Source organism: Siphateles boraxobius, unplaced genomic scaffold, assembly GCF_051911475.1.
Source record: "Siphateles boraxobius isolate OS27281-9 unplaced genomic scaffold, OSU_SipBor_1 26, whole genome shotgun sequence".
Taxonomy (NCBI): domain Eukaryota; kingdom Metazoa; phylum Chordata; class Actinopteri; order Cypriniformes; family Leuciscidae; genus Siphateles; species Siphateles boraxobius.
The window spans coordinates 3,068,528-3,080,273 of NW_027508876.1; the positions used below are offsets into that span (position 1 = coordinate 3,068,528).

Here is an 11,746-nt window from a genome sequence, read left to right on the forward strand (position 1 = left end):
AAAGCGACCTGATTGGTTCGTGTATACTAGCCGACTCGCCATAGGTTTGTGCAGTTGCCGCAGCACAGCCAATGAGAGCGCTAGATGCTCAGCTATATGTCTGCTGTGCAGCTGCACTGCATTTTAAAAAATTGGCTTCAATATTTTCTAGAAAAGGAGTTTTCCCATAGCGTAAGCTAAGTTATGCAGTACTCGTTCCTTACTCTCGGGGAACTAAGGTTACGTTAGTAACCGAGATGTTTTCCTCCCATAGAAATCCTTTATTATAAAGAAAACTCTTAACGTGGCTTTCTATGGGAGGATGGCATTGCGGTGCACAACAAATCCTTTGAATGGTAGCTCTTCAATGCAAATCAAAAATGAAAAATATAAGTAGCCTATAAAATAAACATAAATTATTGTTGCATTAATTAGCCCACAAACAATATTAATCTTAAAGCCTAAACAAATTTATATAAAGCAAAACACCAGTGTTGGGCGTTTATCTGTATAGACTATGTGTTCCGCCCTTTTCAAACTGGCGCAGTGCTTACTCGCTGTAGAATTACATGCAGAATGCATGATTTGATTTGTTAAACATGAAGAGGACTTATCCGTCTGGCATGGCCACACGCTCTAACGTTAACCTAGATAAATGTTCGCTATTATTAGGCGCATATCCAAGTGTTTGTGCAGAGTGTGGAGCGCGCTTACTGCATGACATGAAGGCGTAGGTGCGATCACTTGCATTTTCCTATCAACAGTGGAAACAACTTCAAATACTCCATAATTTCTGGTCAAACAGAAAAGAATAATACATAATTCGACTACTTGTATTAGTGTAAACTCACAATAACAAGAAAACGTTGTGCTTTTGTAAAAGAAAAGAAAAGAAAAAGAAAAGGCCGTCTGGTGTTTAGAGTTTGTGTTCAGCACAGACCTTATTTCTGCCATTTAACCAAAAACCCATGACTTCAGGACGATGGAACCAAGAGTGCTAAAATACTAACTCACTTCCAGTGTCATACTTGCACCACACTATAAGTGACCTCTAGAGGTGAAACCTACATACTGCACCAAGCTATCGGAAATTTCAAAATAACAGACTCTTTGGCTAAATTCAGAATGGAAAGCAAGGTTGTTCATACTGAGATATTTTCAGGCATGTTTCTAGGTCAGTTGTTCTCAAACAGGGAGCCTCAGGATGATTTCAAGTATTTAAATTAATAACTTATTATTCATATAATGAAATAACAGGCCTATATTAAAATAAAATAAATGTTTTTAAAAAACCTGAAACCTAAATTAAAATGCTAAAAAAAACTATTATGGGCCTTTTGAGTCAAAAAGGTTAAGAACCACAGGCTACTCGGTTCCCTAATTATTTTATTACATTAGATAATTAAAATTGAAATGCATAATAAACCCCTTTGTAAACAAGAAATACAATAGGATGATTCACGTCAACATTAACTTCTTATAAAACAAATATCGTTATGATTTGCGGATGTGACAGTAATCTCGACCAGTCTGCGTCCGGCCAATGCTTTATGAATATTAATTAGGACGTGCTGACGTTGAAGACGTGGCTGAATTACTATTCATTATTCCCGTCTTTCCTAGCGTCCAGCGCCTATGGTTGAGAAAGGGGCTCTGCTAGCGTCCACTTACAAACGTCCTCTGCAAACGTCTTCCTTTGAGCCAATCAGATAGTATTACATGGCGAATGTAAAATTTAACGTAATTAATATTCATGACCCAAGGCTTTACCTACCATAGTGGGATTTGTCCATGGATTTGTTAATATGCTTCCGGGAAATCTCGACCAAAGCGTAATGACGTAGAACGGGTTAAGAGCACGCGAACAGCATGCCAGCCAATAGGATGTGGTGTTTAATATGGGGCCGAGCCCGAGACTCTTAAATCATCCCGTTATTCCCCTTATCATATGAAGACGCAGGTGAGTTTTGATCTTGTAAATAGATTTGTACTGTAGATTTAACACATCCGAAAGCGTCATGCTGGTTATAAAGCATACTTTGGATTTGGATTTGTACGAGGGATAAATCTGGTCAAACACTACAAGCAGATCCGCCTTGAACGCACGCGCGGAGTGACATAAACTGCTGTGATTCTTGTTATGTTCTTAAATTACAATAATTGTATGACGAAACAATTTCCTTCTTATTTCCTGGCTATTCCATACAGGGATATTTTGGGATTTAAATAGTCTCATTATGTTTATGTAGTTCAGATTTCGATGACTTATTGTCTTTTCTCTCAATGAATGCTGCTCTTCTGAGAACATTTTATGATTATTATATATGTTTTTGATAAGTATTATTGTTACAAAAGCTATCTTTTCGAATTATCGAACAATTATGCAGGACTATTTAAATTCATTTCCATGTTTGTTTATTGTCAATGAACCACCTGTAGTTGGTGCTAAAAACGTATTGACCAATATACAAATGTTTCTTTTTTCCATCCTCACCGCGAAGATAAGGCAGCCATGCAACCTATGAATATGTATATGGTTCCCAATCCAGCGATACCTGGCTGTCCACCCGGATTAGAGTACCTGACACAGGTTAGATAACAGCATCAATATCATACAAATAAAATAAAACAAACTGAATATATATAGTACAGGTCAAAAGTGATATCTGGCCTACTGTAGCAACATTTAAATATTCACCCTTTATTCATATATTATTAAAAAGCTTATTGTGTAGTTGTGCTTGGAGTCAATTGTTTTATTTGTTATAACATAATTTTTGTCTAGGCTGTGATGCGTATAAATTATGAACATATGCAAAAACAACAAATTAACAAAGAGAATTAACAAAATAGTAATAACTGATTGTGTTGTAGTTAATGGTTTTTCCTGTGAGCTTTTTGTTTTCCTATGCATTTTATTTTTTGTTGATTGTAGTTTGCCTTTTTTTCAAACAATTTTGTCAGAAAATACATTAACCAAGTTTTCTGTTTTGTTCTTTCCTCATATTAATTAAAATCAAATATTCCCACCGGACATCACTTTTAGCCACTACTTTACTGTACTGTACTGTGTGTTTGTGTGTGTGTGTGTGTATATATATATATATATATATATATATATATATAACACTATCTAAATCACCTGTTTTTCCAACTTTCTCAGGTAGATCAACTTCTTATTAAACAGAAAGTTGAGCTTATTGAAGGTATGTATAACAGTTTATTACAGATGGACCTATTTTTGCCCTAAGCCTAAAAATGCATAGGTAATTTAATATAAATACTTTATATTTCATTAATATAATAAGTCCTTTGTGTGTTTTATGCAGCATTGGCAGGCTTTGAGAGCAACAATAAATATGATATCCGTAACTCCATGGGTCAGAACGTGTTTTATGCGGTGGAGGAGAACGACTGTCTCACCCGTCAGTGCTGCGGCCCGCTGAGATCCTTTACCATCCGTGTCCTCGATAACATCGGACAGGAAATCATCACAGTCAACCGTCCTCTAAAATGCATGTCCTGCTTCTTCCCATGTTGTCTGCAAGAGGTGATCTGCCTGGAAGGCAATAATGTCTCAGAATAGCAAATATGCAGTTGTAATTGAAAGTGTAAAAATTATTGAACCCCTTCATGGCAAGCATGTTTAGTACTTAGTAGAACACCCTTTTGTTGTTATGACCTGCTGCAGACACCAGCGTCTGGCAGCGTTTCTGAGGAATATTACCCCATTCCAGTTTATTGCAAACATTCCATGAGCAATGGCCTATTCTTGGGTTTGCGTGCTGCAACCGCCTTCTTCAAATTCAACCAGAGATTTTCTATGGGGTTCAAGTCAGGTGACTGTGATGGCCACTGTAGAATCTTCTGCAACCAAGCCTTGGTGGAATTTGAGGTATGCTTGGGATCATTGTCCTGTTTGAAGGTCCAATGACTGCCAAGCTTCAGCTTCCTCACTGACGGCATTACGTTTTCTCTTAGGATTTCCTGATACTGAGATGAATCCATCTTGCCTTCCACACACTGCAGGTTTCCACTGAGCACCACCAAGCCTAACTGTAGGCAGAGTTTTCTTTTCAGCATATTATTCATTCTTTTCCTCCAGACATACTGCTGATCCATAGGGCCGAAAACAGACTTTTATGTGGCTTATTTATTTGATTTTGAGCTTTTTTTTTTTTTTGATTTTTGCTCAGTAGTGGTGTACGTCTTGGAGTTCTGGCATGGAAATCTCATGTGTTTAGTATGCACCTTAAAGTGCAAGCTGAAAGCTCAGTGCCTGTTGCCACCAAGTTCAGCTGCAGGTCTTTCTTAGTCACTTAAGGGTTTTTCTGAACCTCCCTTCTCAGAAATCTGGTTGCAGCCGTTGATAGCTTCCCTTCTCTGCCTCGTCCAGGTAGTTTAACCCCTGTTTCTTTAACTTTGAACTTCCGAACTATGCTTCCAATGGTGTCTCTAGGAAGATTTAGTGCCTTTCGCTATCTTTTTGTATCCTGTTCCTTGTTTTTGAAGGACGATGATATTTTCTCTTAACTTTTTGGACCATTCTTTTGACTTAGCCATATTTCTAACATGCAGTCAAACGTGACACTCAACAAACCTAATATCTAGCCAGATATTTAATGTGTTCTAGCTCAAGCACACCAGGTGCTACTAATGAAGCCCTTGATTAGGTGTTCTTGAGACAACACCTGTTTTGCAGATTTGTGCTGTTATGAGGGATTCTATTCAGGGGTTAACTAATTTTGAGGCTGCAGAAGTAATTAGAAGTTGCATTTTCAGTTGAATTTGGGGAAACAACTTGAAACATTTGTTGTGTTGAACTATTTTAATTAGTTTTGTTTAATGAGTTAATTGCAAACAGCTGAAAGTCTGCACATTTTGCCAATAAACCTGATTTGCAATAGGGGTTGAATAATTTAGATTACAACTGTAGTTATGAGAATTGCAGCATTTGTTTGCAGTTGTCGCTTGCTTTGATATAGACCATGTAGAACATACCAGAATAGTTATGGTTAATGGAACAGTTTTGTTGATTCCTTCTTTTCACCCTCTCCTCTCCTCTTTCAGATGGAGATCCAGGCTCCTCCAGGGAACACAGTGGGATATGTTCTACAGCAATGGCACCCTTTCCTCCCCAAGTTCACCATACAGAATGAGCACAGAGAGCCGGTTCTCAAGCTCCAGGGGCCGTTCTGTGGTTGGAGCTGCCTGCCAGACGTGGACTTTGAGGTACATCAACTCAAACATTTGTGATTAAATGCTCACAGACACTAAATAATTCTAACGTTCACTGAAAATGAATGATTTCTGTATCACACAGCCCTTAAAGGGTTTGTTCATACAAAAATGAAAACTATGTCATTAATTACCAGTAAGATTTTAGTTCATCTTCAGAACACAAATGAATTTTTTTTTGTTGATGAAATCTGAGAGATTTCTGTCCCTCTAATGAAAAATAATTCTACATCATTATATTATGTTGCATCTTTAATTTATGCTAATTTTAGTTAGACATTTTTTTTTTTTTGCAATTCAGGCATTAGAATTTGTTGGGGGAAATGTAACATGCTTAATTGTCAGAAAAAGTATATAAATAATAATCATGAAAACTTTAGTTATAGGCCTGGTTTCACAGACATGGCTTAGAATAAGCCAGGATTAGGCCTTTTAGGATAAGGACATTTAAGTAGCTTTTATAAACGTGTCTTTAAAAAAATATTACTGGTGTGCATCTTGAGACAAAAGAATGACATTGACATTTTTGTAGATATGCCAGTGCAAGTTGCGTTCAGTTTTAAACAGCTCAAACATGCATTTAAGTCATTTTCTGCCAATCCGTTTCTGCCTGCTGTCTTTTTGGCTCTGTCTATAAATGCCCACTAGGGGGAACTGTTATTCAGGAGATCAGTGGTTCCCAAACTTTTTAGTGTCGTACCACTCAGGCATTTAAACGTCCTTCTGTGTACCCCCTCTCTTCCACTTAGACTGCAGTCACACCTTTTCCATTAAGGGTCAATATTTGCACACTTAAATTGATTTTCAGGTGCATTTTTTACCTTTATAAAGGCAAAGTTTTTTCAACCCTATAATCAAATCAGTATCAACAAAAGCCATCTTTACACGGCAGTGGCACAAACCACATCTAGATGTATTTACGCACTGTTTAATGTTTCTTAGAGGTGGCATGAATGCAATTATAATAGCAATAATGTTATGAGATAATGTTTTAAATAGAAATTGTTGTTCCACTTGAGACATTCTACTAACTATAAGTAACTTTGCAACTACATGTCAACTATCTCTCATTAGCAGTTAGGGTTAGCAGAATAAGTTAATATGTACTTGCAAAGTTACTTATATAATCAGTAGAAAGTCAATAAAAGAATTAATGGACCACATTGACTTCCATAGTATTTTCTTCCATACTATAGAAGTCAATGGGGTCCATCAACTGTTTGTACATCAGCATTCTTCAAAATATCTTCTTTTATGCTCAACAGAAGAAAGACACTCATACAGGTTAGGAACAACGTGGGTGAGAAAAAGATGTGAACTATCCCTGTAAGTACAATTGAAAATGTTATTTACTACTTATTCTGTCTAGATTCTAACCATGGATGAAGTTGGCATCGGAAAGATCAGCAAACAATGGACAGGACTTCTCCGAGAGGCTTTCACGGATTCTGACAACTTTGGGATACAGTTCCCTATGGATCTTGATGTGAGAATGAAGGCAGTGATGATCGGAGCCTGCTTTCTCATTGTGAGTTGGAGTGTATGGAGGATATGGTTTGTAGTGTGGGAGAAAGGCCAAGAAAGTGTTAGTAATGACATTTATGTTCATTTTTTTCAGGACTTCATGTTTTTTGAGTCGAATAACTAACTGCTATGCAGAGGGAGTCGTAACATCCAGCTATGTGGAAATGGGTGAAAAGAAATGTTTACCCTTGCACTTGCATACATCTGTGAAACCCTATGGAATGCATGTGAATTTAAAGCCAGAAGTTTAGGGGAATAACGGTGCTTTTAGAGACTGAAGTAGCTTCAGGTGTGTGATAGAACTGGTTGTACCGATTAAAGTGCATTGTTTTTTATTTTTTCTTCACATAACAGATTAATAAAAAAATAACTCATGCTATGAATGGCATTTAAAGGAATAGTTCACCCCAAATTAAATAAATCTGTTGCTATTTACGCATGTCCTGGCTGCTCCTTTTTCACCATGAAATTAAATTGACACAACAGCCATACGAGAGATGTGTGTGAAGAACTATTCCTTTAAGAGCTGTCAGTACGACTATGCATATTCAATTTTGCAGTAATACCTGCACTGAATGACCAGTATTATCCTTTACAACACAAAATTATAATTTATTGTGAAACAGTGTTTTCAACACTTAGTTTTATTGATTACTTCACAAAAATATATTTTGCATGCAAACAGCTAAACAATTGGTCAAAATGTTCATGAACATGTAGTAATTTGTTATTTGTTGTGTGATTTATTTTGCTTATATTTTGTTTGTTTAATTTGTAGTGTCAACAATAAGCTTATAAATATGATTGTTTTTTAAAGAACTTATTTCGTTGTACTCAAATTCTCCAGAAGAGGGCAATGCTGATCTTTACTTTAAGTGTATTTAAAAATGTCAATGTTTTAGGTTATTTAGGTAAGAAATTGATTATTATTAAGTGTTAATGTTTGTTATGACTCAGGTTTGCAATTTAGGCATATCTTCATCTTCATGACGCTACATGAATGCCTGTTATATTTTATGTCTGACTAACAGAATGTATTTCTATCAAGACACTGTTCTTATGTTTGTTTGTTTTGTCTAAAATGTTATGTATATATATATTTTATCTAGTGATAAACATAATTGTATTAACTACACACATTTGTCTTATCATTGTGTATCCGATGTACTGTTATTTTCAGTCACTAGTTATAATTTAATGATTTGATTGAATTTGTCTTAAAAAAACAACAACAAGATTGTGTCTTGCATAAACTCGTAATTTAAATGGTATTTGTTGGGGAACGTAGGGAATATATGAATGTGTATACACACAAATAATAATACATTTCCTATTGTTGTCTTATTTTCCAGTACAAATATCTATACATTCTTAAAGGGTAACTAAACACTAAAACAACTTTTTTTAGTTAATGATCTGTAAGAATGGAGCTTTATAAATGCTGTTCATTGATTCCAGTAAATTTTTTGACATTTGGGTTTAAAGTGTTTTAATTCTACAATATATGGTATAAAAACGTCTGAGTGCTGCCCTCTTCAGGTTGAACGGTGGCTACTGCAGTTGTATTTTCTATTGGATGTTTGCGGTGGTTCGTGACGCAGCGGTTGTTGGTGACGTAGGCAGGTTCCATACAAAGAGATGCATCTCAGGTGCACGCCCCCTCCGCTGGGCTCTGCCCACTTTTCCAGCATTTTTCAAATATTGCCAGTGGGTGGAGGCTCTGACCAGAGGTTTAGTTACCCTTTAAATCAAGATACTCATTTACTTGAGATACTAAATGTGAGTGTAAAAAGTGAGTTTATGCTTAAAAAGAGAACAAATATGTGCCCATGGAATCAGAAAAAAATATCTTGTTTTCAATTTAATCGTTTTTTAAAGAATATATTAGGTAATTTTGCTTCTCAGCTAAATGTATCTTGTTTCTTGTACCTGGAAAACAAGACAAAAATACCAAATAAGAAAGTTTTTGTTGGTTTGTTTGTTTCAGTGTAGATATGAATATTTGGTGGAAACTTTTTACCCTCAAGCTACAGTCAGTAAGTCAGCAGTAACGCCTCCTGATGAACTGAGTTATGAATACTGATGTAAGAGAGAATGGCTGTACGTCATACAAAACTGTTTATTGGTTTTAGAAAAAAAATATTTATTACAATTTAGCTGAGAGTTTTCAGTCAATCATGTCATCAATGCAGAGAAAGTAGCAAAGTAGTGCAGAGAAAGTAGACATGTAGTGTAATGCACTCACTTAACACTGAACTCTGATCTGGAATACAATAAAGAGAATTATTTAGCTGAGGATTCATTTCTCCTGGGCTCTGATATTCAGTCCAAGTGCATCAAAGCAAACACTGCACATATGCCATTTGTTTTGTGTCACTGCTTGTGTTTTAATAGAATTATTAAATAACCCTTTAATAATAATTTTGTTGGAAACAAAAAAAAAATCTCTAACGACCTCCACTACTTCAGCTCACCCTCATGTTTTTCTAAACCTTTTATTTCGTAGAACAAAATTAAAGAAGTTTAGTAGAATGTCTGAGCTGTTTTCTTCCATACAATAAAAATAGATGCCGAGTCAAGTTACCTTTATTCATATAGCACTTTATACAATACAGATTGTTTTTAAAGCCGTTTACAGTGATAAACAGGAAAATAATAATTCAATGATGCAAACAGAATTAAATGAAGTTTTAAAATAGCTCTAAAAAGGCAATAGTAAACCGTCATTATTGCGTTGAAAGACTGACTGCAGTCTTGTGTCCTTGTTAACGTCGGAGACACCTGTTTTAATTCCGCTCCGAGCGAGTCAAGTAGGCCCGGTTACATTTGGTGCCGTGACCCGGATGAGAGCGAGGTTTAAAGGGGTGGTAAAACACATATTTTCAAAGGCTTCATTGTGTTTGTGGGGTGCACTGTAACATGTGTTCATGCTTCGTTTTAAAAAAAAAAAAAACATTATTTTTCATATATTTTAGCTTTATTCTACACTGCTCTGTCCCTCCTTGTAAAAACGGTCGGTAACACTTTATATTACGACCCGCAAACAACTGCGTAAGTAAACCGAAATTACGGTGTACGTTTCTGTAATTATAGTGTACTTCCGTGTAGGTATAAGGGAACAATATGTTAAGTTTTGGGTAATAAAGTGGTAACAAGCTGATATACAACCTGCAAAGAACTTCGTAAGTAAATCGAAATTACGGTGTATGTTTCTGTAATTATAGTCTACCTCCGTGTAGGTATAAGGGAACAATATGTTAAGTTTTGGGTAATAAGTTTTGGGTTTATTGTTATTTATACACTTTGTACAGTGTGATTTCAAGATTATTTCTGTTCTGTTTACAGTTTGTACAGTGTTAATGTCATTTCAACATTGTGATTGTTTATTGTTAAACTTGTTTTAATAAATGTTTTTGGTTTAATTGACCCTTCGCAGGGAGCTTGATTGACAGGTGATCTGACCAATCCTACTTCGCCATCCGCCATTTTGTCCGACAAAGCAGTCAGGAGAGTTAGTAGATTAACATGGGAGGATTTTAACTTGAAAAACTGAATATACTGACGCCTTTCCACGGTTAAAACAACATTGCTTCTTATGTTCATTCATGTTTATTTGATGCTATAAATGAACCAGAAGGAAGAGATGATCGGTTCACGAGCAGCTTTAACTGAGGCTCTACAGCGATCTGTCACGACACATTAAAGAGCCACAAAACGGTATTTATTGTTTAAATTTCTTTTTAAAAATGACCAAATTTGAAAGGTGAGACTTTGTTTAATATGTTTAATATCAAAAGTAACCGAAAAGTAACCTGGTCTGTCCTGTATGTCAGCGTATTGTCAGTCTTTTCTCTGATCCGCGATGTATTTTTCACTGTGTGAGAACATGGTGTGTGCGTGAGACGGCGTAGCTTGTCGGACATAGCGACAGTAGCTAAGGGGGACGGGTCTTTGCGAAGGGTCAATTGTGCTACTGTTTTTTTTACAAGTACTAATTTAGAAATTTGTTGATCATGCTAATGTTGAAGCTAGGTTTGTCTGTTTCAGCATACTGGTTTAATGTTGTATTCACCCTGTAATTACACACAACAAGGGGGTAACAAGCGCCACTTTAATTTACAGTCCGCAGGAGTTACACTTACCCTGTAAATACACAGTTGAAACGGGTAACAAACACTACTTACTATGTAACAATACGAAACAACACTATTTGCACAGTAATTAAAGAGAAAGGTACTCTTATTAAGAAAAAAAAAAGTTTTAATTACACAGTATATTTGCCCTGACATTTAAGTGTCATTGCAATACAATGTGATAAGGTAAGTACTAAGTACTACATGGTACGTTCTAAATTAAAATCATAGCAGAAAAAAAAATTTTTTGGCTTAACATTAAGTAATTTAGTAAGAAAAGCCAATAAATTCAATTTTTATCATACTGTGCTTACATACAGCCATATATATATATATATATATATATATATATATATATATATATATATATATATATATATATATATATATATGCACAAGAACATATTTTGCCAGAAATGTGATAAAAACTTTTATTTACAACAGACGTACAATTTTTGCCTGGAATATATTAACAGAATAGGTACCTGTTAGTTTTAAAATAATTACATTATAAATAATTTGCTTGTATGTGGTTGTACCACTTTATTACCCCAAACTTAACATATTGTTCCCTTATACCTACAAGGAAGTACACTATATTTACAGAAACGTACACCGAAATTTCGGTTTACTTACGCAGTTGTTTGCAGGTCGTAATATAAAGTGTTACCAAACTGTCTGATGGTTTCCGGGTTCTATGAAGCCAGTCCCTCAAAAATACGCAATGGGCTCAGATTGGTTAACTGGCCCAGTGTGTTGTGATTCGCTAACCGACTTTTACCGACCTTTACCGGTAGAGTTTGTGCTTTGGTGTATTATAAACGATGGTGTCAATAAAAGCATACCAATTTGAGCCCGAATCAGACCCAGAT

General features: G+C 35.7%; 1 protein-coding gene across 2 annotated transcripts; it reads left to right on the plus strand.

Moving 5' to 3' along the window:
* Nucleotides 1-1,802: 1,802 nt before the first annotated feature.
* LOC143751580 (phospholipid scramblase 1) lies at nt 1,803-7,876 on the plus strand. 2 transcript variants are annotated; one of them, XM_077244155.1, is made up of 7 exons: nt 1,803-1,939; nt 2,481-2,569; nt 3,143-3,185; nt 3,309-3,529; nt 5,050-5,211; nt 6,587-6,745; nt 6,836-7,876. In XM_077244155.1, exons 2-7 carry the CDS (start codon nt 2,492-2,494, stop codon nt 6,863-6,865), a joined length of 693 nt encoding a protein of 230 aa, XP_077100270.1. In that variant the 5' UTR covers nt 1,803-1,939; nt 2,481-2,491; the 3' UTR covers nt 6,866-7,876. The 2 variants fall into 2 exon arrangements, with proteins under 2 accessions (XP_077100270.1, XP_077100271.1); XM_077244156.1 differs by lacking the exons at nt 3,143-3,185; nt 3,309-3,529 and having other exon boundaries at nt 1,822-1,939.
* The last annotated feature ends 3,870 nt before the right edge of the window (nt 7,877-11,746 follow it).

What these genes read in the sequence shown, in the direction of transcription:
- LOC143751580 (XM_077244155.1), top strand. Translation starts at nt 2,492, where the DNA reads ATGCAACCTATGAATATGTATATGGTTCCCAATCCAGCGATACCTGGC. An exon ending in GATTAGAGTACCTGACACAG is followed by an intron (nt 2,570 to 3,142) that starts GTTAGATAACAG and finishes CAACTTTCTCAG; the next exon opens with GTAGATCAACTTCTTATTAA. An exon ending in TCCCATGTTGTCTGCAAGAG is followed by an intron (nt 3,530 to 5,049) that starts GTGATCTGCCTG and finishes CTCCTCTTTCAG; the next exon opens with ATGGAGATCCAGGCTCCTCC.